We start from the raw sequence: 26345 nt of genomic DNA on the forward strand, positions 1-26345 counted from the left end.
CACACACACACACACACACACAGCAGGCTATACGGCTCCTGATTAATGACAGTCATTTGTCAGGGAGAGGTGGATAAAACAGTGAATATTATCTTTGCGTTAGAGACCGGAGCACGTCGCACTCTCCCCCCATGTCTTTCATAAGTGGCTGAACACGGCGGCACGTTAGGACGTGCGGACGGGCAGAGAACAGATCTATTCTCATTACATCTCTATTAGGACATCAGCTTCCACTGATCAGGCCCTACGTCTTTCTACCGACAGGGAGGGAGTGGAGAGAAGAGGGGAGGGGAGGGGTGGGACGGTGAGGGGGGTGGGGAGGAGGAGAGGAGGAGGGGAGAGGGGAGGAGAGGAGAGGAACACAGCACACACACTATGCCTTACAAAAACAGAGCACCACACTCCTGATATAGAGGGTGCATTAATAAAGCCTTGCATTGGCCATCAGAGGAGTGTGTGTGTGTGTGTGTGTGTGTGTGTGTGTGTGTGTGTGTGTGTGTGTGTGTGTGTGTGTGTGTGTGTGTGTGTGTGTGTGTGTGTGTGTGTGTGTGTGTGTGTGTGTGTGTGTGTGTGTGTGTGTGTGTGTGTGTGTGTGTGTGTGTGTGTGTGTGTGCGCGCGCGTGTGTGCGAGTATGGGGCTGTGATCCTGAGCAGTGTTTGTATAGGACAAACATACCGCTGAGTGCTCAGTGAAAGCCTATCACTGGCAGAAAAGCACAGAGAAGGAATCTGGGACCAAGCATACATCCCAAATGGCACACTATTTGGGATGCAGACATTTAAATATTGAAAGTTAAACTTCTCAAGTGCTTAGCGGTGACAGAGAATGACTTACAAAGATGTGTCATTTAATCAAGGAGAACAAATAACATAGAGAACCTGATTACAGGGAATGCTCTGAGGCAGAGATAGTGTGTGTGAATAACAGGTTGTTTGTGTAAAGAAACAGTAAGAATCTGAGATAAGGAAGGAAAATAGAGAACATTTTCATACTGGAACCAGTCACATGCAAAATGGAGAATGACACAGGCCTGGCACAGTACAAATATGCAGTGTTTGCATAGAAATGGGTTTTCTCTCTCTCTCAACACATAATTCCCTCCATACAATACTCATTGACATACAAGTTGTCGCACACTCAACATTGAGTTAGTCAACATGAGGTGAAAAGTTAACTGTTCTGTCCAGAGCCCAAAGTTCCCCCTCTTCCTCGGCACCCCCATCCCCTGGACCATCACTCCTCACTATTCCACTTTATGTACCACTTCAAATGGCCGCCTTTATAACAAGAGAGGTCCACTGCCTATAAACTTAGTGGTTCTGAAGTGGTGGGGGACCTGTAGTCTTGAAATGGACCTGATAAACACTTTCTCAATGCTGCTCTCTCTCTCTCTCTCTCTCTCTCTCTCTCTCTCTCTCTCTCTCTCTCTCTCTCTCTCTCTCTCCCTGTCTCTACCTCTCTGTCTCTCTCTCTCTCCCTGTCTCTCCCTGTCTCTCCCTCTCTGTCTCTCTCTCTCTCTCTCTCTCCCTGTCTCTACCTCTCTGTCTCTCTCTCTCTCCTGTCTCTCCCTGTCTCTACCTCTCTGTCTCTCTCTCTCTCCCTGTCTCTCCCTCTCCCTCTCTCCCTCTACCTCCCTGTCTCTCTCTCTCTCTCTCTCTCTCTCTCTCTCTCTCTCTCTCTCTCTCTCTCTCTCTCTCTCTCTCTCTCTCTCTCTCTCCTCCCTGTCTCTACCTCTCTGTCTCTCTCTCTCTCCCTGTCTCTCCCTCTCTGTCTCTCTCTCTCTCCCTGTCTCTACCTCTCTGTCTCTCTCTCTCTCCCTGTCTCTCCCTGTCTCTACCTCTCTGTCTCTCTCTCTCTCCCTGTCTCTCCCTCTCTCCCTCTACCTCCCTGTCTCTCTCTCTCTCTGTCTCTCTCTCTCCCTCTCTCTCCCTCTCTCTCTCTCTCTCTCTCTCTCTCTCTCTCTCTCTCTCTCTCTCTCTCTCTCTCTCTCTCTCTCTCTCTCTCTCTCTCCTCTCTCCCTGTCTCTACCTCTCTCCCTCTCTCTCTCTCTCTCTCCCTGTCTCTCCCTCTCTGTCTCTCCCTCTCTGTCTCTCTCCCTCTCTCTCTCTCTCCCTCTCTCTTTCTGTGTGACTTCTCTCGCCTGGCCATTAAAATCCATTGAGCTCAGTTACTTCCTCATTGAGACAGATAAAAAATGAGGGAGAGAGAGAGAGCACCACAGTAGAATATATATGCACCTGTTGGCGCTAAATCACCCACCGTGAGCCCATCTTCATGTTGGAGGTTTAATGGACTACCGTCGGCTTTTTATGCCTCTTAAAGCTCGCTGAGTGACCACTTTGTAGATGTTCTGAAGAGGCCATGTTGCCTCGCGCACTAAATCTTCTGCGTGCCACCGAGGATAAAATTCTCCCTTTATTCATGGGCTATTTACCAGATCCAGATTTATTACCCACAGTGTCCTATAACAAAAGACTCTGCCCACCCCCCAAGGCAGGCTGGGATAGGGACGAGGGGCTGCCGCGGGCGTGGAGGACTCATCCTCATTGGTGGGCTGCCCGCAGAGAGGAAAGTAGAGTCTGTAGTGTCTCTGTCGGATACTGGCACTGGGGAGGGGACCTCTGTATGCCCTCTGTCAATCAGCACCCTACTACACAGCATGGACTTGGCGCACACACACACAACCTCAAAGCACACACACACACAGTCCCTCTCGAACTCGAATGTGAATGAGGAGATACTACAGGAGCACCTGTGCGAATGAGGAAGTGCTCTGACCTCATCATGACCCTAGAGTGTCACCATGGAAACATCCATGGTGACACCTTGCTGTTCATCAGCACATGGGTCAGAGTTGAGAGGTCAGAGTTGAGAGAACTCTCCATCCCATTCCAATGATCCCCACACACACACTCCTCCTAATACACTGTCTGAGTGTGTGTGTGTGTGTGTGTGTGTGTGTGTGTGTGTGTGTGTGTGTGTGTGTGTGTGTGTGTGTGTGTGTGTGTGTGTGTGTGTGTGTGTGTGTGTGTGTGTGTGTGTGTGTGTGTGTGTGTGTGTGTGTGTGTGTGTGTGTGTGTGTGTGTGTGTGTGTGTGTGTAACGCTGTCCGTCTGTCTGTGTGTCTCTGGGTGAGGATGGGACTGCTCATGCCTGTGACAGCACACAGGAGCCTCCAGTTCATGGACTTTAGTTGACCCAGCGCTGACCCCGTTGTATTGTGTCTCTCCGTTCCCCTTGAACACCCCACCTCTGTGTGAGTAATGCCACCCCCCCCTCTCCGCTGACTCTTTGTACTTCTCTGTAAGAGCTCTTCTGTGCCAGGACGGTTTCTCCTTCTCAGCTGTCATCACCTATAAACTCCCTCTCTGCTCATCTGAGATTAACCATGTGGTATTAAGGAGCTACACAAAAAGTCCGTAAGGAGTTACACTAAAATACTTCCCCAGCTCTCTCTCTCTCTCTCTCTCTCTCTCTGCACACTTTCTCATTAGCAGCATGAAAGCCCCCAGAAGCGCTGTGCCATGCCGAGCGTGGACACGGCCTGTGCGTGCGTGTTTTTTGCGACAAAGTTTTTTCATATTAATAAATGGCAGATTAATTGCAAGGAATTTGATCTCGCTGGAAAACTCTGGGAGTGTTTCTAGTTGCCAAGATAAGGGACACATCAAAGGGCCACATGTGTTTGCTTATTTAAAGCCCCGGCAACCGTTATCAGGGCTGGGCAGGACTTAGACTCCACACATCTTGTTGTTTTGCTGTTTTGGTGCATTTTTTTATTATTATTTTCATGTCGTGAGTGTATTGAGGAGGAGGCGTGGTGAAGGGGTAGGGGGTAGTCAAGAGGGGGTAACGAGTGTTCAAACCATGCTCCAAGCCTGCCCGCCCGTGGAGAGTCTCTGGGATTAGACCCAGGACAGAAGTTCTGCACTAATATTCACAATATTCCTCCTTCTACTTCGAGGGGCCGGCGACCAAAAACAACAAAAAGATTGTAGCCAAACTCCTGTTCTTACCTGCCCTCCAGCGCTCTCCATCTCTCCTGCAGTAGCCCAGGGACTCTCTCTTTCTCTTCAGCCACGTTTCTACAGTTTAAGACTAATTACACACAGTAATCTCTGTGCCCTGGTCGGTGTGTGAATGCAGCTCAGTACCTATGTGTCCTAGGGCCCAGTGTGTGTGTTGCCAGCCCCCAGCGAACATGCCCATGTGTGTGTGTGTGTGTGTACCAGTGTGTGTTCACCACTAGTGTGTGTGTTGCCAGCCCACAGCGAACATGCCCATATGTGTGTGTACTGGTGTGTGTTCACCACTAGTGTGTGTGTTGCCAGCCCACAGCGAACATGCCCATATGTGTGTGTACTGGTGTGTGTTCACCACTAGTGTGTGTGTTGCCAGCCCCCAGCGAACATGCCCATGTGTGTGTGTACCGGTGTGTGTTCACCACTAGCGTGTGTGTTGCCAGCCCACAGCGAACATGCCCATGTGTGTGTGTACCGGTGTGTGTTCACCACTAGTGTGTGTCCACATCCTCTATGCTCTGCCATACGCTTCCATAGAGCCTCACAGTCTCCTACTACTGTGCACGATGCTGTGGGACAGAGACTCTCCCCCCTTTTTATGCGCCTAATCACACTGATGACATTTGTCTGGGTGGCGAGGGAGGGAGGGCTGGATTGAGGGGTTGTGTACGAGGTTCAGGCATCCGTAGCGCACCGCCGGCCGCTGTGGCAGCCACCGCTGATTGTTTCCCTGACGACAGAATGCATCATATCCCCCCCAAAAAACGGATGGAGCTGTCGGCCGGAAAATCCCTTTGTAGCCCTACTGTCAGAGATCACCATAAATAACCATGACATCACGCGGTCTTATCTATGGGCCGCTTGCTCGTGATCGATCGCACGGCTACCGCAGTGTAAATAGCTTCTAATGCCCCATCTTCCCCTTCAAATAGGCCCACGTTATTTATGACGGCCGTTAGGGTTACTAGTCCGGGCGGTGGACGCGATTTATTTTCTCCTTATGGTTGCTTTTGAGTCTGGACCAGAGGGATGGGGTGGAGGGGAGAGAGAGGGAGTGATGGGGGTGTTAACCCTCTTCCTTCTTTTTACACTGCTCTTTCTCCCCAACCAACTCCTGAGGGAGGGGAGACTCATCACCAGAGAGGGGGGGTTAGGGAGTGGACCTGGGCGTACCTCGCCCCGCCCTGTGGTAACGACAGGACATCCGTTACCCTGATGACAATGAGAGTGGCAGGCCTATTTGCGCGGCCGGCGGTGCGGTGTGACGGATTGGACAGGGGAGGCGGTTGGAGGCGGCAGGAGAGGTGACAGGCAGCATTTCCATTTGGGTGAAAAATCTGACTAACGTGTCTGTTGTGTGGAGAGTCTGAGATCCACAGGCCCGGACCCAGCCTGCCACCACTGCAGTAGTTTGAGGCTGCAACAGGATGAGGCTCCAACAGGCCTGGCCCATGAGGAGAGTCTGAGATACACAGGCCCGGACCCAGCCTGCCACCACTGCAGTAGTTTGAGGCTGCAACAGGATGAGGCTCCAACAGGCCTGGCCCATGAGGAGAGTCTGAGATCCACAGGCCCGGACCCAGCCTGCCACCACTGCAGTAGTTTGAGGCTGCAACAGGATGAGGCTCCAACAGGCCTGGCCCATGAGGAGAGTCTGAGATACACAGGCCCGGACCCAGCCTGCCACCACTGCAGTAGTTTGAGGCTGCAACAGGATGAGGCTCCAACAGGCCTGGCCCATGAGGAGAGTCTGAGATACACAGGCCCGGACCCAGCCTGCCACCACTGCAGTAGTTTGAGGCTGCAGCAGGATGAGGCTCCAACAGGCCTGGCCCATGAGGAGAGTCTGAGATACACAGGCCCGGACCCAGCCTGCCACCACTGCAGTAGTTTGAGGCTGCAGCAGGATGAGGCTCCAACAGGCCTGGCCCATGAGGAGAGTCTGAGATACACAGGCCCGGACCCAGCCTGCCACCACTGCAGTAGTTTGAGGCTGCAGCAGGATGAGGCTCCAACAGGCCTGGCCCATGAGGAGAGTCTGAGATCCACAGGCCCGGACCCAGCCTGCCACCACTGCAGTAGTTTGAGGCTGCAGCAGGATGAGGCTCCAACAGGCCTGGCCCATGAGGAGAGTCTGAGATCCACAGGCCCGGACCCAGCCTGCCACCACTGCAGTAGCTTGAGGCTGCAACAGGATGAGGCTCCAACAGGCCTGGCCCATGAGGAGAGTCTGAGATCCACAGGCCCGGACCCAGCCTGCCACCACTGCAGTAGTTTGAGGCTGCAGCAGGATGAGGCTCCAACAGGCCTGGCCCATGAGGAGAGTCTGAGATACACAGGCCCGGACCCAGCCTGCCACCACTGCAGTAGTTTGAGGCTGCAGCAGGATGAGGCTCCAACAGGCCTGGCCCATGAGGAGAGTCTGAGATACACAGGCCCGGACCCAGCCTGCCACCACTGCAGTAGTTTGAGGCTGCAGCAGGATGAGGCTCCAACAGGCCTGGCCCATGAGGAGAGTCTGAGATCCACAGGCCCGGACCCAGCCTGCCACCACTGCAGTAGTTTGAGGCTGCAGCAGGATGAGGCTCCAACAGGCCTGGCCCATGAGGAGAGTCTGAGATCCACAGGCCCGGACCCAGCCTGCCACCACTGCAGTAGTTTGAGGCTGCAGCAGGATGAGGCTCCAACAGGCCTGGCCCATGAGGAGAGTCTGAGATCCACAGGCCCGGACCCAGCCTTTCACCGCTGCAGTAGTTTGAGGCTGCAGCAGGATGAGGCTCCAACAGGCCTGGCCCATGAGGAAAGTCTGAGATCCACAGGCCCCGGAACCCAGCACAACCCAGACAACCACACAAAGTAGGCCAGAGCTACAGCAAGCATAACCTGATGGCCACAGCCCTGGCCATAGAAATATAATTTCTAGAGCATACATTCTCATTCAAGTTAATGTTCTGGGCAGACAGGCGGCCATATCGAGTGTTCCCATGAGTGTTGAAGTCAAATTGCTGTGGTCTGAGAGGCTTTGTCCCTTCTAGTAATTCTATTTCTATGACCTAACAACCACACACAGTACCCCGACCGCTACCACTACCGACCACAAATCTCTCCCATTACCACACTCTTTCCCAGGCACTTGGTCTGAACAAGGCTGTTCCCTGGCAGTGTATTCATGGCCATGCACAGTCTCTACTCTCTACTCATTCTATTAGCAGACTCCACAGATTTCACACACTGAGGGCTCTGTGGCTCGACTACAACACAGACACACTACTGCTGGTGGATTATGGGGAAAATCCACATCAACGCACAGCCGCTTGGTATTGGAACAATCTTTCATAGACAGTGGAATAACACACATGACGGTGCCTCATATTCATCATTTAACACAAACACGGCGCTATACACTAAGTAAGCAAAGTTCCCAGGAAAGGTTTTACACTAAGAGGCCGGGAGGATGGAGGAGAGCGTCATTCCAGTAGGGTGGAAAGACAGACAGCTGGGCAGCTGCAGAGAGACGCACCAGTCAGAAGTGGCAGAAACGTGTTATTTTGCCGAGAGCGAAAACCCAGGGGTTTCTGTGAGAACGGCCCAGGAATGTTCACCCTCACGCCTCATTGGCGTTCTCATCGCACAGGCACGGCGGAGATGGGACACCCACACCAGATTTACGGCGGTGTCAGAAGCTTCACAACACCATCCCAAACATGGTCCCCCTGGGGCCTGGGGCGGTTGTAACGTCTTGATCCGTGTCCGTAAGAAAACAGTCGTCCCTAACTAGCCGACGCTGAGACGTTGAAACAGAGAGGTAAGGATGGAGGTTGGATGGACGGGGGCCATGGGGGGTGGGAGGCCAGGCCTGGAACTGTTTCACAGCTAGCTATATTTCTTTTGTTTTGACTAAGGTAAAATGGTGGCCTCTGTTTGCATGAACAGGATCATCGAGAAGAAGAGGGCTGGCCCGGGACACTCAACTGCTGGCTATTTCTTTAGTTTCAAAGCTAGCTTTATTTCATTTTCTTGAAGTGAAAGTAGGGGGTATAAAAATAGGAACCTGTTTGATAAATGAAGACCCACTGAGCACCGACGTTAATTCAACGTCTAGTTTAGTTTTACATATGGTTGAGTTGTCAACTAACGTGAATTCAACGTGAAACAAAATGCCCTTACATTGATGACTTTTTGCAAACCCAATTCCTTTTCCACGTTGATTCAATGTCATCACAATTTTGGGGGTTGAAATGACATGGAAACACTGTTAATTCAACCAGTTTTTGCCCAGTGGGGAGGTACTTTACAGGATGTAGTCATAGAAATACTCTCAATTTCTCTCCATCTTTCTTTTTTCTTGCTATTAACTTCTTCCTTGCGTTTGTCACATCTCTTGGACTATCCTTTTGTCCTTCTTAACCTCCCACCCCCCACTCCTTAACCTCCCACCCCCCACTCCTTAACCTCCCACCCCCCCACTCCCTCTCTCTCCTTCTGGCTTGGCATGCCCTCTCACAGCCCCTCTCGGGCAGCACCGCTCATAAACCTCAGCGCCCTCAAAGGGAGAGGATCTGGATCTGGCTTGCCCAGAGAAACCCACAAAGGCCTTTTTGTCCCCTGCAGGAACTGGTAGTGGTTCAGGAAGTGGAGGCCGGTCCAGCAGGGCACCAGCCGTGCCAGGCGGCGGGATGATTTATGGCTCTGTGTCCTGGGTAGCAGTTGGAACCCGTCCCGCTTTCACTCAGGGCCAGAGAGGAGCGTGAACCCAAAGAGAGGGTCCCCACGGCTCCAAAGAGATTACAATGCCTGTCATAACGTGTCTTGGAGGGGAAAGGAAGCGACCATAAAAATGGGCCCGAAGAAAAACAGGGAACAATCAGAGGCGAGAGAGAGAGAGAGAGAGAGAGAGAGAGAGAGAGAGAGAGAGAGAGAGAGAGAGAGAGAGAGAGAGAGAGAGAGAGAGAGAGAGAGAGGGGGGTGGGTGAGAGAGAGAGAGAGAGAGAGAGAGAGAGAGAGAGAGAGAGAGAGAGAGAGAGAGAGAGAGAGAGAGAGGGATGCCCCGGTAGCCTTTTTCTCAGAGATCCCACAGCTCTGCTCTCTGCCGCTGCTGCTCCTGTCTGGTCTTTTTCTTATTTTGTTTTGGCCGATGACAAAGTGTAATCGGCTGAGAAATGGATTTCCGTGAGACTTTCTCTCATCCCTGTGGAAGACGCTAACTCATTAGGACTTGACGGGCCTGCGCCAGGACCGGGAGACAACCATTAAGTTTGTTGGATGTGTCAGAAATGGCCGCTGAGATTTAGTCCGGGGGATAAATCCTTTCTGATGGATTGGTGCTGACAAAGCAGGCTAATGGGTGGGAGTGACAGAGACTTCCCAAACGTCTGTGCAGCCGAGGAACCATCGAGCTGCATTAACCCTTATCTGGGAGTCCCACTCAGACTACCTGCTGGAGCCGAGAAAATCCTATTAGGGGACTGCACGGGAACACTTGGGAACGTTCCCTTCCGAACGTCGGGGAATCTGTCTCCCAGTCAGTGCATGTCCCTTCTCTTCTTCCCAGTCTCTCTCTGACAACAGACACGGGACACCTCGCTCATTCTTTCATTTACTCTGACACTCCCTCTCTCTCTCTCTCTCTCTCTCTCTCTCTCTCTCTCTCTCTCTCTCCCTCTCCTTCTTAGCAGTCGGAGGAGAAACTATCTGTCCCACTTTGTCCGCGGATGAGTGGATTGCATTTATCTGTGGATTGTAGGGTGACTGCCATGTCTAGCCTCAGTCACTTACCTCACACAGAAGTTTAGAAAAGAGTAATGCAAACCACATGAAGATACTCTGGCCGTCTAATCCAATAAGAGTTGGCTTTTTATTGCTTCATTTATTTCTTTAAACAATGAACAATGTTGGATATGAAAAAGATACCCCGCAAAAAAATGTTGTAACCAAGTTCAAATTATTCCTGAAGTTGATCTGAACGTAAACAATTAGCAGATATAGCTTGACACAAATGAAACCTGATTCACAGCATTTGTACAGTACACCTCAAGATGCTTTTGCTGAGATGTTTTCTAAGGAAAGCACAACTATGAAATAAAGTAGAGCTATTTCAGATCTGACTGGAAGATCCCAACACTTCCACACACTCAAACTCAAACACAGCTACATGGATCCAGGTGTTAATGGGATCAATATGTAACGGTAAGAGATAGGCCCTGAGTTAACCTAGAGCTAGGGCCCAGAGTTCTTCTTGATCAGGTTATGTGGTCACTGGTAAAGATAAACTCAGGGCACTAATAATATGGTATGGGTGAGAACTGGGTTCAAATACATGTGTATTTGAGTATCTGGTATTTAAAATAAGTTTTATATGTATTTTAGTATTTTAAAATGCACAGCCCAAACAAGTAATTGTATTGCAGTATTTGAATTGTTATTTGTAAAATCCAAATAGTCTACCAAAATGTATTTGACAGTATTTTCAAATGCTTATTTCAAATACTATATTCAAATACCTGGGTTAAATGCATTGCAGTGAATTTTTGTATTTTCAAATACTTTCCAAGTGTATTTCAAAATACATGAACATAATCAACTACTTGTCTTTTCAAATAAAAAACATCTGTATACTTACTTCCAATGTATGTGAAAGTAACTAAGAAATTTTAAATAATATTTGAACAGGTCTGGTATGAGAAAATATCTATATCAAGTTTTGGGTGTTAGTCTTAAGCGATAGCGCTCAGGTGTGCCACAGGGTACTGTATCACTACCCCTCGTCTCTCTCTCTCTCTCTCTATGCAGTCTACAGCCAATCCCAAAACCCAGACCACATCCGAGGTGAGGGCAAGCTCACAAATATTGACTTTTCAATAACTTAGACACGCAATGGCTATCATATGGCTCAAATTAAAGCATTATGGCATAATGGCCCACTGTACGGGTTAGGACCTCATTACAGCCATCGGGCCTCTGCTTCCTCTCCACGGTGGCAGCTCTCCCATTGGATCTGCTCCACTGTAATTGGAGGAGCAATATGGAGTAATTGAAAGAGGACTACGGTGTTGCTCTGTGTCAGGGTCTGAATATGCTGGCCTGCATGCCTGTGTTTTAGTTCTTAACCTGGTAATGAGCTCTCAAACCAGACCCCCACACCCATTAGCCTTTGAACTGGGACAAGGGAGAGAGGGAGCGGGTGAGACGCACACACATTCAGTCACTGACATGCTCACGTTACACGCTCACACGCACACACACACAAACGCATACACGCACACACACACACACACACACACACACACACACACACACACACACACACACACACACACACACACACACACACACACACACACACACACACACACACACACACACACACACACACACACACACACACACACACACACACACACACACACACACACACACACACACCAAATGCATAGAAAATGCACAGAAAATGACACACATGCATACACACACAAACACCTGCATGCACACACACACGCACATGTGCACACACACTCTACTAGGAGAGTTTCAGGACATAATAACCATGTAAGAGAGTCTAGCAGCAGCAGCTCAGAGAGGACAGGCGGCCCAGCCTTTGCCTGTTTGCACACTTCCAACCACAGACAGAGACAGCTGTTTTGTAGTGTAGTATTAGCGCTTGAGTATTAGCGTTAACCGGTACTTAGATTTACTGCCTGGGTAATACGATCTGACTGTTAGTTAAGGACTAGGGCGACTCAAGCAGAAAAAGCGGGACAGAGTTGCTATATTCCTCCTCTCTGTGCTGGACCTAAAAGTCCTGCCTGGCTGTGCCCGGAGCTCCGGTGTTTCTCTGTTTCTTTCAATCTCTCTCTTTCTCTCTGTCTCTCCCTCTATGCTCCCTCTCTCTTCCTCTTTCTCTCTGTCTCACACACAAACTCTCTCTTTCAATATCTTTACCACTCTCTCGCCACCTCCCCCCGCTCTCTCTCTCTCTCTCTCTCTCTCTCTCTCTCTCTCTCTCTCTCTCTCTCTCTCTCTCTCTCTCTCTCTCTCTCCCCCCCCACTGTTTCTGAGTGAGAGTATGTGTATGCGTGTGATAGACAGAGAGGACAGTGTGTCTGAGTGCACACAAGAGAAATGGTGGGTTTATTCAGTGTAATGCTAGGGGAGACAGGGGAGACAGTTATGGAGGTGTGTGTGATTTTAAAGACCCTTATACAGGTGTGGTTGCTCAACCTCTGTGTGCCATCACATCCTATCTGAGCATACTCAGAGTGCAAAAACAGCTTGGGATAGTAGACATCCTAAAGCATGTCTCATAGCATGTCTTATAGCATGTCTTATAAGGCAGTGTTACCATCTATACTAAGTTCCTAAGATTAGAGCTAATGGCACCTGTTTTTAGAATCAACCAACGGAGATTGGTTGTACCTATAGAGACATGGCGTAGACAAACCTATAGACAGACGTAGGTCATTGTGTTTGACTTAAGCTCTCTGCACTTCCTTTGGCCTTCCTATAGGATATGTTTTGCTGCCTAGTATGGGGCATCCGGTGTGCAGACGCTTGTCTGGCCTGAGTGGGCTGTTCAGAAGCTGAGTTAGCTTTAATGGAGTACCCACCAATCCTCCTCCATCCCACTCTCTATTGTAGCCTTTCTACCAGGTAAACTCCCCCCCCCCTTCCCAGCCACCCAAACACATCCCCTATTCTCCTGAGATCTAATAAGGTCTGTGACCCCTGACCTCTTAGGCTATCCACCCCCCTCCATCCACACCCTCCTTCACCTGGCATTGTTGCCTTCCTCTGGCTGTGCCACTAATGCCAGTCTTTGTCCTGCTGCAATTCACTCTGACCCTGTTCAATTAGTTAACCTAGCTTCCCCTCCCTGCTGGGATACCACAGCCAGACAGAGAGAGGGAGCGAGAGGGGAGGAGAGGAGGAAAGGGAGGGAGGAGAGGGCTAGGCAGAGAGGGGGGAAATCGTTCATTTGTAAAGTTGTTTTTTTCCCCTTGGACTAAAAGAGAGAAGAGTGGCCTGGAGACAAGACTGTTGGAATGCACGCTCTGTGACCTCGTGGAGTGGAATTCTCTCTCTCTTTCTCTTTCTCTCTCCCACTCTTGAATGTGCCTCGACTTTCCTCGCTCCTCTCACACGAGATTAGAACATCAATAATAACAGTCCTCTCCCCAAGCTACCCTTCCACCACCACCAAACACGACAGATTAGACCAACGAAAGGGATTACTAATCAAATGAGAGGGAGGGAGAAAGACTCCCAACTTCTCTTGTTTTGAATAGACACCATGTCTCCAAGACAATCGACTTCCAGTCACACTGGAGGAACGCTCATCGCCCAGAGTGGACAATGGCATGCACGCAGAGGCAGACACACACACACACACACACACACACACACACACACACACACACACACACACACACACACACACACACACACACACACACACACACACACACACACACACACACACACACACACACACACACACACACACACACACACACACACACACGCACACACACTGTAAACACACACACCCCACAGGGGCTGTTTAATAAGATGGAACACACTCCAAGTAAACAGGGAAGGGTGCTGTGTGGCCCCCAACTGTAGCAGAGGTAGAGCTGGAGCTGGTGGATAGGTGGAGAATGCAGGGATGGAGGATGCTGGTAATGTGTTTTGCCTGGTAGAGGCTGAAGCCCAGACTCGGGCTGGGGACTGTGTCAGGGGCTGGAGATGGGGCTGGAGCTGGGGCTGAATTAGCACTGTAAGCTGATTAGGGTGGCTGGGCACAGCTCTATTTCCTCCAACACAAAGCAGGTTGGTGGAGGGGGGCCGAAGAGGGTCCCTGTACGCAGAGGGCCACAGTCACAGCCGTGCTGCAGGCTGCACTGGAACAATGGAGCCCCCTTCCCTCACTAACTTACTCAGCGCACGAACACACGCATGCATGCACACACACACACACGCACGCACACGGACACACACACTCACCATTCCTAAAACCAGAACACAGATTTAATTTGCAAGCTTAACTCTCATTACAATTAGGTGTCTGTGCTCTCAGTAGCAATATGTGCTCTCAGTAGCAGTGTTCCTGTACAACCTCAACCCTCAGTCTCTGAGAGGGATGGAGGGATGGAGGGATGAAGGGATAGAGGGATTGAGGGATGGAGGGAGGAATATGTTGAGGGATGGAAGGATAGAAGGATGGAGGGATGAATGTATTGAGGGATGAAAGGATAGATGGATGGAGGGAGGAATGTATTGAGGGATGAAAGGATAGATGGATGGAGGGAGGAATGTATTGAGGGATGGAAGGATAGAGGGATGGAGGGAGGAATGTATTGAGGGATGAAAGGATAGATGGATGGAGGGAGGAATGTATTGAGGGATGGAAGGATAGATGGATGGAGGGAGGAATGTATTGAGGGGTGGAAGGATAGATAGATGGAGGCTAATAGCTCACCACTGACCTCAGTACACTGGCTACTTGATTGTGACTTTGCGTTCTGCCTCTATCTCCACACGCCACCACAGATTTCAATTAGCTTTCTTGGCCACTTTACAATTCATTAACGCTATACGGGACAACGGTCATTGAAACTCGGAGTGCATATTTTTTAACTGCAATCGTTTAGTGGGAATAGTAAGGAAATTTGAAAATGTGCTGTAATGACTTCACTGTTGTTGAATTAAGACTAGGACAATACACTGCTACTTTGTTTTCAGATCGTTCCCAAGGCCAGGCCACCTTACTTGGCATTTCTAAGTACTTGTGTGTGAGAGAGAGAGAGTCTCAAAGAGTGTGTCCATTGAAAGCTGGTGAATGACAGAGTGGTTCATCCCTCCCCAGTGGCTGCAGGCTCTCTACGCTGCAGTGTGGGTCCATCTCTGGGACAGTCAAAGAGGCTGGGGCCAGCGGATTAAGGGACCCTTTGGGTGGGAGTCTGACTAGGCTCTTTCTGCCTCTTTCTCCCCCGGTGACAGAGGTGACAGGCCGTCAGAGACACAAGACAAGGAGGACAGTCAGGAGACATCTGCATTCATTCAGGACAACGGCTTATCCACGCACAAAAAAACACGCCCTCTCCAGTCCGCCCCTCTCCTCTCCTGAGCCCAACCTGCCTAAAGCTCTCCCGCCCTCCCGCCCTCCTTGGTCGTGTCTGCCTGCCTGTCGATCTTGACGTGGTATCTGAATGGTATCTGAATGACAACCAGCAGAGAGGCTCCACGCACCCCCCCCCCCCCCTTACTGTGTTCTGTGCTGGAGGAGTGCCTCTCGGGCTCAGGAGACAGACAGACAGACAGACAAGCAGGCAGGCAGGCCCAGGAAAGCAGGCCCAGACCAGACCAGACCAACCCACCTAATCCTCGACTCCTCATTCACCCAGAACTTCTAATCTCCACCCCCCATCCCCCCACTCAAGAGATGCACAAAGACCCCTGAGTCCCAAGTCCCCCCCCACCCTTCTGCAGCGGGAGGCACCCGTCTTTCTCCAGTCTCTGAACCTGGACCCATAACCCCGTCGGCCAGTGTGATGAGGCGGTGGGCGAACCCCAATGAAAACTCATCGGGTCGGAGGATAACTCTCTCTCGATGGGCCGTCTCTCTCATTGTTGCTGGTGGAGTGACTGGGGAGGACGGACACAAACAGTGTTTGAATTTCAATGTGCCACACGGCTCAAGAAAAGACAGCCGAATATGGACTAGTGGTGAGTATCCAGTCGGAAGAGGGTCACCGCGTGAAAAAGCACATTCAATTGCTCTGGGGAAAAGCATCCTGTTATCGTTTCCATATACAACAGACACAGTTTACGTTACAATATATGCAATACACTTCTATAATACCAGCAGTACATACATTATACCATGACTGATCTATTGCCAATCTAACAGTGATACCCAAAAAATAACCTTCCAATGTCATCAGGAAGCAACACATGCTGCTCCACAGGTGATTACAGAAGAGAGGGATTTGTTTTGTTGCTGCTCTTTTTCCACTAATAGATGAACCCTCGATAACATCTCTCACCTCTCCCCCACTGTTCCCACTCTGATAAATGGTGCTTGTTCCAGTCCTCGGCTGAGCAGGACTTGAGTCGACTTTAGTGAGAAGATCTCTTTGAGGAGGCAGAGACGATGGAGGCCGTCTGCTGATCCTATCGGAGACTACCAGGTTAAATACACTCCGTATACATTACCAGCTATACCCTTCCTTCCTTTCTTTCTTCTTTCTTTGGAGCATGGTTCTCGAAAACTGCTCTCTCACTATTTCTTCTTTCATGTACTCGAGTTGTTATTAAATTGACATCCTGAAGGAGCCTGTGTACAGTGCAAAAACACACTCCATTTTCTTTGAAATGAAGCAGTTTGAAAGAAGCAGAGGATTTTATAAAGAGGAACATATCGTAAAACTCCTGTGATCAAGGTATATATCTCTCATGCAACCACACGGAAAAGTATACAACGCATGCATGCATGCGCACACACACACACACACACACACACACACACACACACACACACACACACACACACACACACACACACACACACACACACACACACACACACACACACACACACACACACACACACACACACACACACACACACACACCTGGCCTGCCCTCAGTGAGAAGCAGGAGGACCTCCAGCCCTGACAAACACGTTGGCTCTCTCTTTTATTTACTGAAGCTATCTTACCCATAACTCCCCATTCCTGTGTTCATAAAGCATCTCTGCTATAACTCACTATATTCCTTTATGAATAATGCCCAAATTTATGGTGATGGCGTGGAGCGCTGGCCTCCCTGGTGACAAACTTCCCCCGGTCTGTCACGGGCGCAGGCGGCAGGCGCTCTCGGCCCTCCATCACCCGCTCCAGATGGGCGTCACCGCTTTATCGCTCCCTGGTCGGTGACATCACCCCGGGACGCAGCGCAGAATTGATGATGAAAGCAAACAGATCTATCTTAACTCACATTTACCAAATCAATTTTTTTTTTTACAGACCCTTTTGCTTATTGGCATATTGACGGTTTGCGGGCACGTGATTGAGGGAGGGAGCGAGGCTGTCTTTGGAGGGGGACTTAATGGCGTTTACCATATTTAATGCAGGGATGTCATCACTGAATATCCGTTCTGAATAATGTGGCATTTCATCATAAATTCTTTACAACTTATTTACTTAATGGAAAGAGTTATGGGCCGCTGTCAGTGAAGTAATTAAACATAATGACACAGTGCTGCCTCCCCGGCCATCCCATCTTTCCTCCCATAATCCTCAGCTTCTTTTTAAATACATATTATTCAAGCTCCCCATAAATTACCGGCGGATTAAAATTCATGAAACCTTTTTCCTTTATTTTCTTCCTTGGGAAAAAAAAAAGCCAGAGCCCGAGAGCTTGTTCAACCAGCCGTAAATCTCTCTCTGGGAGAGGCAGATACTTTTTAAATCATATTAAATCCCAATGTTAGTGAAATTATTTTTTTAAAAGAGAGCGGATTTCATTTCGCTATTAGGGCAATTGATGTGCTGAGTCTCATGGTAGCAGTAAATAATGAACAAAAAGTTGCTGCTTGGAACAGAAATGTACGGCGGGAGTGAATCCATTTATTGGTCCTGTCGGAGCCAAACCCACTCAGTTAGACCTGATGGTGAAACCATTTATTGGTCCTGTCGGAGCCAAACCCACTCAGTTAGACCTGATGGTGAAACCATTTATTGGTCCCATCGGAGCCAAACCCACTCAGTTAGACCTGATGGTGAAACCATTTATTGGTCCCATCAGTTAGACCTGATGGTGAAACAAACCCCCACTCAGTTAGACCTGATGGTGAAACCATTTATTGGTCCTGTCGGAGCCAAACCCACTCAGTTAGACCTGATGGTGAAACCATTTATTGGTCCTGTCGGAGCCAAACCCACTCAGTTAGACCTGATGGTGAAACCATTTATTGGTCCTGTCGGAGCCAAACCCACTCAGTTAGACCTGATGGTGAAACCATTTATTGGTCCTGTCGGAGCCAAACCCACTCAGTTAGACCTGATGGTGAAACCATTTATTGGTCCTGTCGGAGCCAAACCCACTCAGTTAGACCTGATGGTGAAAACCATTTATTGAAACCATTTATCCTGTCGGAGCCAAACCCACTCAGTTAGACCTGATGGTGAAACCATTTATTGGTCCTGTCGGAGCCAAACCCACTCAGTTAGACCTGATGGTGAAACCATTTATTGGTCCTGTCGGAGCCAAACCCACTCAGTTAGACCTGATGGTGAAACCATTTATTGGTCCTGTCGGAGCCAAACCCACTCAGTTAGACCTGATGGTCGATGATGCAAGTCTAACCATGACCACCGTTCCACCATCCAAACCAAATCTAAACCCAAACTATTTATATAGACCAGAGATGATATTCCACCAACACTGAGGAGTCAGCTAGCGTCAAATTGGGCCTAAGGGTTGGGAAACTTCCGTAGGTTATGATAGTGTACCAGTGTTAGATCATATTTTTTTTAGTCTACATCCTTGATTTTATGACTGTTTGTTAGTTAGTTAACCATTAGACAGTCATGCATGGTGTTTCTGGTGCTGTCTTACAGAAGGACAAAGACTTTGAAGTGTTTTCGCAGGGGGAGGAGGTCTCTCAATCCGAAATGAGAGGAGAGGATCTGTTTAGGGGGTTCTCAATTAGACTGATACCCTTATGACCTCGACCTTCTCCCCCCTCCCCTCCCTTCTCCTATCCTGCTCCGTAAAACGAGACATGGGCTGACACAGACAGAGGCTGCACCTGACCCCCTAACCTCTGACCTTGTCCTGTGACCCCTGTCTTCGATTGTGTGCACGGCCTGGCCAATATTGTGATTGGCCAATGGCCGCTGTGGGTCTTTAAGGGCTAAAGACAGGATTTATAGCTTTTCCTTTTAATTGAGTTAAGAGGATAGAGAGCAAACCGTAGAGGGGCTGCCTGGGGGGTGCTCTCTGTTACCCAATTGGACTGGGGTGAGGTGAGATGACATCACTCAGCAACAAACGCCACGGCAACTGGGACACTTCAATCCCAGAGACCAACATAGAGGCAGAGACAAAGTTAAAAGAAAAACTGTCACCCGCTGTCCTCCCTCCATTGCTCCCTCCCTCTATCTCTCCTTCCCTCCATCCCTCCCTCCATAACAGTGAACAGAGAGAAGAGAATCCCATGACAATAAACAGCAAGTGTTTCTCCTACCTCCCAGCCTTGGGTGCGGTGTCTCAGGCACGCCCGCTGCTCGCCCACGTATGGTCCAAAGCGCTCGCCCATGTCCACCGTCCTCTGTGCCCAGATGCCCAGGCCGCCGCCGACACCGGGGACGCCCGACTGGCGCAGCTGGAAGTTGGGGGGAATGGGCATCTCGTCCTGGGGCATGTAGAGGGCAGAGTGGAAGGGGGATGGCTCCAGGGGAGAGGCATCATCATCAGCGGAGAAGCCAGGGGAGGGGGAGTCTTCTGCTGGGGGGGCCAAGGTTGGTGCCGTGGGGTCTCCGTCCGGTACACACACATCATCCAGGATATCAGAGGGGTAGAGGACAAAGTCGTCACCATTACCTGATGGAGAAAGATAGAGTGAGAGAGAGGCAGAGAGAGAGAGAAAACTTGAGGGCGAGGCTCTAGCATTTCTACCTAAAGTACAGCATCAGTGTAGACTTATTTTGTTTAACCCTTTTACCAGGTAAATTGACTGAGAACACATTCTAATTTACAGCAACAACCTGGGGAATACACTACATCCCCAAAAGTATGTGGACACCCCTTCAAATTAGTGGATTTGGCTATTTCAGCCACACCCGTTACTGACAGGTGTATAAAATTTGAGCACACAGCCATGCAATCTCTGAAGGGCTCCGTGACTTTCACCGTCATAGGATGCCACCTTTCTAACAAGTCAGTTCAACAAATCAAAGTTTATTTGCCACGTGTGCTGAATACAACAGGTGTAGAAATTACCGTGAAATACTTACTTACAGGCTCTAACCAATAGTGCAAAAAAGGTGTTAGGTGAACAATAGGTAGGTAAAGAAATAAAACAACAGTAAAAAGACAGGCTATATAAGTAGGCTATAAAAGTAGCGAGGCTACATACAGACACCGGTTAGTCAGGCTGATTGAGGTAGTATGTACAAGTGCTGTTATTGCGAAGTTGAAACGCCTAGGAGCAACAACGGCTCAGCCGCGAAGTGGTAAGCCACTTAAGTTCACAGAACGGGACCCCCGAATGCTGAAGCGCATAGCGTCATCTGTCCTCAGTTGCAACACTCACTACCAAGTTCCAAACCGACTCTGGAAGCAACATCAGCACAAGAACTGAAATGGGTTTCCATGGCCGAGCAGCCGCACACAACCCTAAGATCACCATGTGCAATGCCAAGCGGGCAGCTGGAGTGGTGTAAAGCTCGCCGCCGCTGGACTCTGGAGCAGTGGAAACGCTTTCTCTGTAGTGATGAATCAAGCTTCCTCGGCTGGCAGTTCGACAGAAGAATCTGGGTTTGGCAGATGCCAGGAGAACACTACCTGCTCCAACTGTAAAGTTTGGTGGAGGAGGAATAATCGTCTGAGGCTGTTTTTCATGGTTCAGGCTAGGACCCTTAGTTCCAGTGAAGAAAAATCTTAACGCTACAGCATAGAATGACATTCTAGGCCATTCTGTGCTTTCAACTTTGTTGCAACAGAAGGCCCTTTCCTGTTTCAGCATGACAATTCCCCCGCTCAAAAAGTGAGTTTGTGGAGATCGATGTGGAAGAACTTGACTGGCCTGCACAGAGCCCTGATCTCAACCCCATCAAACTCCTTTTGGATGAATTGGAACGCCAACTACAAGCCAGTCCTAATCACCTAACATCAATCCCCTCCCTTACTAATGCTCTCAAGGCTGAATGGAACATAGTCCCCCCAGCAATGTTCCGACATCTGGTGGAAAGCCTTCCCAGAAGAGTGGAGGCTGTTATAGTAGCAAAGGGGGGACCAACTCCATATTAACGCCCATGATGTTGGAATGAGATAGTCGACAAGCAGGTGTCCACATACTTTTGGTCACATAGTGTAGTTACAGGGGAGAGGAGGGGGGGATGAGTGAACCAATTGGAAGCTGGAGATGACTGTCCTACAAGTACAGCATCAGGGTAAACTGGGTAGCCTATATTTATAGTCTACATGGTCTATGAGTTTCTAACACATGTATCAAAACAAGCCAATAATCATGTAATCAAGCACAAATCAACGCCACATTACAGTTAACATGGCCCGATGAGCGTTATGAGAGAGGCGTATGCCCTATCCGACCCGGAGTGAAAAACCAGTCCCCCCTCACCTACGACCTACGACCTACGACCTAACACTAAGGACCACGAGGAAGGATCATCTCTACATATTCCATTGAACATAATATGGTAAAATAATATACAAGGTCCAAGTACAAATATTTGACCAGTAAGGGCCGTTCAAATAAACAGGAGGGAGGAAAGTGGTGAAAGAGAGAGAGAAGGAGAGGGAGAGAGAGACAGAGGGAAGGAGAGAGAGGGAGGGAGAGGGGGATGACAGAGAAGGGGGTACTGAGAGAGTCAAGCAGCCACTGGTTGAGATTGTTTGGCCGTGGGCTTGGTGCTGGGCGGGTACACTGGGTTCACTGTAGCATTGTGCTGCTATAAACTGTTTTATATTTCCCTTTCCTGACCTTCATCACTCAGCTGCCGAGTGAAAACAGAGGAAGCTGAGGCCGGGTCGGCGGAGGTTAATTGTGAGTACAGTGAGAAAGGCCACCGCAGGCTGACCCTCGAACCCTCGCTGGACAGGTTGGGACTGGGCCGCACGTGGCAGACGAGCCCTGGAGAAGAGTTGTGGTCCACCCTCTGTTACAACACCGACACAGATGTATAGGTGACAATATCTCTTTCACACTATAAAGCCAAACCAAAACTATGCTGGCTTTTCACATTGTCCTTTCCAGCACGGTTCTGGCAACTGTCGTAGGTGGATGTGGACCCAGGCCAGCTCAGCTTGGTTTGGGTCAGTAGTGTGAAACGGTACTTGTCTCAGATGACACTGTACACCCTGCACTACTACTACAACTACTACCAGAGCACTATGGGGTTCTGATGGTGCACTATAGAAAATAGGGTGTTATTTATGCCCACTGTATGACTGCTAGTCGAATAGTGTCTCTGCCAAAGGACTTATTCATAGTGCACTACTTTTGAACCCATAGACCATCCTGTGTTTACTAACATTGTCGCACGAGGGCGGTGCGTGTAAGTTGGTGGCAGAACACGGAGGAGTTCTTATAGAATGCCAGAAAAAAAAGCCTGCTTATCTATTTAACTAGATAAGTCAGTTAAGAACAAATTCTTATTTACAATGACAGCCTAGGAACAGTGGGCTAACTGCCTTGTTCAGCGGCGGAAAGACAGATCTTCACCTTGTCAGCTCAGGGATTCAATCTAGCAACCTTTCGGTTACCGTCCCAACGCTCTTACCACTAGGCCAATTTTAACTCCCTAACTTCCACATTTGCACTTAGTCTGCCATTGACATCAATCCATGACTAAGTAAAAATGAAATGGTGGTTAAGAACGAAGGTGTAATTTGAGAGTGGGCCCTAGCTAGGCCTACTGGGCCTCCTGCTGCGGGCCCAGGGAGGACAGACAGACAGGAAACTCTCCACAGGAAGCTGCCTCTCCCCCTGGGTGACTGTGGCAGGCTGTGGCTAACGCGCCCTGACAGGCTGGGAGGGGCGGTGGGGTTGCTAATGAGGCTCTAGCTGCACATCTCTGTGCCTCGGTACATTCCTGACCGGCTGTGTGACACCGCACCGCCGTCGGCCTGGAACCTTTGATCCACACACACACAAACACACGCACGCACACACATAAAGAGACACACACCCTCACAGATGTAAAGACGCACAGACGCATGCATAAACACACACAGATGCACGCCCACGCCACATACACACACCTCTCAACCTGCCTCTACCTTGTCGTCACCCCCCCCCCCCCCCCTCCTCCTCATGTTGCCGACTCTCCCAAGCCCCTCCAGGCCGGTAGATGGAGGACATGCTGATCTGAACTATCCATCTGCATCATCATCATCATCACCATCCAAACTCTACTTAGATATTCATGATGTAGTTTATCAAAATAAAATAGGCCATTAAGATCATGTTGAATTATTTTCATGAAAAATGATTCTCAGGTCACACACTGTTTATGAAAAAAGTGTTGTTTTCATTCCCACCACCTAACAACCTCTGAAAGCCCACCGCCCCAGTAAGAGAAGACCAGAGGACGTTCAGGGGACGTTCAGATGACGTTCAGATGACGTTCAGATGACGAGCTGTAGATTAGGGCTGTCAGAGACTCAATCTCACACAGAGGCACAGACGGAAAGACAAGGAGAATGGATGCCATCTGTCAAGTCGCTGTTTTGCGTATTTGAACAAGTGAACACTGCTGCTCATTTTAAGACATTCTGTTTCAAGCGACCTGTTTTCTACCAGTCAACAAGAGAGGGGGACATTTTACTGATGAACACAATAAGAATTGGGTTTGACTTGTTATCCTCATATGTTCTATACTCCCTAGGAGAATGCGACAGTGGGGGCTACAAGGCTGAATGCTGGAATGGTTGACAGCTCACAGGCCAGGTCAGGATTCGACTGACGGTTTGTACTAAAACAAATCACATGAAGATCATCAACGTGCACTCTAGAGGTAGGACAGTGTAAAAAGGATTTCAACAGTGTACTGCAAGTGTACAGACATCAATCATCAAACGGAGTAGCCACAACAAGCTTAGTTTTGGATACTGACTCGTCTTTAGAGATTCTGCCTGATGATCTGAAGGCCAGAACGCCGGTCTTGGACAACAGGTCTTCACAGTACTGCTCTAACATCTTAACAGATGATGAAGGGTATTTCACTTGCGCCATTTCAAAAGGAGATCGTTATTACAGCTACCAGACAATTGTTCTAATGTTTGAGCCTGAGTATCGAGTCTGACTTTCCCCTGTATATCTTACCAACAAGATGCATTCTGGGAAACTCCACTAGGCGACATGGCCCAAGGGAAAAAGAGTTAGAGGATGGACATGATGACTGACAGACTAACAGGGAATTACTCCCTGATCATTCCCTCTCTGTCAACCCAGCAGAGGTGTAAAATCACCTCACAGTGAGTTTGAGCCAGATGCTAACAGACCACAAGACTTTAGCTTGCACTGACCTGGACCCCATAAATGTATTTATTTTTTAAACTTTATTTAACTAGGCAAGTCAGTTAAGAACAAATTTATATTTTCAATGGCCTAGGAACAGTGGGTTAACTGCCTGTTCAGGGGCATTATGACAGATTTGTACCATGTCAACTCAGAGATTTGAACTTGTAACCTTCTGGTTACTAGTCCACCGCTCTAACCACTAGGCTACCCTGCCACCCCAGGGGGAGGTATAGTCTGTGCTCCTAACACCACTAAGATATCTGGAGGGAGATGATCTGATTCTGGACTCGGATAACTCCTCTGTGCACTTACCTGAGGAGCTGAGGGACAGAGTGAACGTGTCGGACCCCAAGTCCACTCTGCTCATCTCTAACCTCTTACAGACTGACAGTGAACTTTATTGGTGCAGGGTCAGGGAATGGAAGGAAGGAAGGGTTGGTCCATCTACTATGTGCTGACAGAAGCACCAACCTGTGGTATAACACATCTGACTCCTCTGGCATGCATGGAATCCTTTCGTCTACCAACGCAGTGAGAGCTTCACTGATTGGCGATGTGGGCTACTGGGGATGGTGTGTGCTGTGATATCATTATGACTAAAGGCCAGAGAAGACAAGGCAAGCCTGTTGTGACTGAAGACGATGCGACTGGAGAAGGAGAACAGAGTGCAGGAGAAGACCTCTATGAGAACCTGAACACTGCTGAAGATAGCGTCTAACTATTATTACGTTTTCACTAGTTAGTAATAGTATCTGTCGTAGCTGGTATATAGCTGAGGTAGATTAGAGCTTCTTATACATAGAAATGTAGAAAATGACGTTGAAAATATATACAAATTATAGAGAATTATTATACAAGTTATTCATACAGTATAATATTATTCAGAATTTATACAACGGGTGGGTTTAATCCTGGGGGGTGATTGGTTAAAACCGCATTCCAGCTGGTGTCTATTCCACAAGTTACCCCCGGCTGAGGCTATGATGTTGAAATGCCTATTTACTCTGTTCCATCTCAATGTATGTACTTGATCTACACTGTAAAAAGCATCTAAACATTATCTCCCATTTCTTTTAGACTAGCAATTGGTTTTCAATAGCGGAGATTTGTATAAACATTGCTGTCTGTCTCTCCAACATTTGCAACATTGTGTCAGTATTGAAATTTGATCTCCAGCTGTCCCATACTAATGAACGTCTAGGGGTCGGAATGAGACATACAGGCAGGCAGCTTTTCTCAGCCAGTCGAAATCACGAATTAGCAGAATGTTTATGGATATATACAAAGAAATGTCAATAGAAAACAGGTCAATCGAAACTAAGTGCAGCTGGTTCGCATTCTTTCCAGCTTCAGTTTGAAGTGATTGTGTTAGCTGTGTTGTTGACTAGCTCCTCTGAACAACAGTGTCCAGACCAGTGTTGCAAACTTAGCGACTTTGTCGTTATATTTAGCGAGTTTTCAGAACCCTCTAGCAACACATTTTCAAAAAAGTGACTAGCAGCAAATCTATCAACTTTTTCTGGTGTTATTGGAAACTTTTGGAGACTTTGACGTGAAAGCACGTATTGTTCTTACTCTTCTCAACGAGCAGCAGGTGCTACCGTGGGCCCCAGCTGGGCCTTGCGGTCGGAGGCCTACTGGGCCTTGCGGTCGGAGGCCGAGCAATTGCCGTACCAGGCAGTGATGCAACAGGTCAGGACGCTCTCGATGTTGTAGCTGTGGAACCTTTTGAGGATCTCAGGACCCATGCCAAATCTTTTTAGTTTCCTGAGGGGGAATAGGCTTTGTCATGCCCTCTTCACGACTGTCTTGGTGTGTTTGGACCATTCTAGTTTGTTGTTGATGTGGAAACCAAGGAATTTGAAGCTCTCAACCTGCTCCACTACAGCCCCGTAGATGAGAATGGGGACGTGCTCGGTGCTCCTTTTCCTGTAGTCCATAATAATCTCCTTAGTCTTGGTTACGTTGAGGCAAAGGTTGTTATTCTGGCACCACCTGGACAGGTCTCTGACCTCCTCCCTATAGGCTGTCTCGTAGTTGTCGGTGATCAGGCCTAC

General features: G+C 49.0%; 1 protein-coding gene across 1 annotated transcript in view; it reads right to left on the minus strand.

Annotated features, from left to right (window-relative positions):
• LOC124006191 (histone-lysine N-methyltransferase MECOM-like) overlaps positions 1-26345 on the minus strand; it is a 245601-nt gene that overhangs the window by 117709 nt on the left and 101547 nt on the right. The window contains 1 exon segment of the mRNA XM_046316034.1: positions 19270-19625. Within this exon segment, the coding sequence (XP_046171990.1) occupies positions 19270-19625 (356 nt within the window).

This window comes from Oncorhynchus gorbuscha, linkage group LG19 (assembly GCF_021184085.1).
Source record: "Oncorhynchus gorbuscha isolate QuinsamMale2020 ecotype Even-year linkage group LG19, OgorEven_v1.0, whole genome shotgun sequence".
Taxonomy (NCBI): domain Eukaryota; kingdom Metazoa; phylum Chordata; class Actinopteri; order Salmoniformes; family Salmonidae; genus Oncorhynchus; species Oncorhynchus gorbuscha.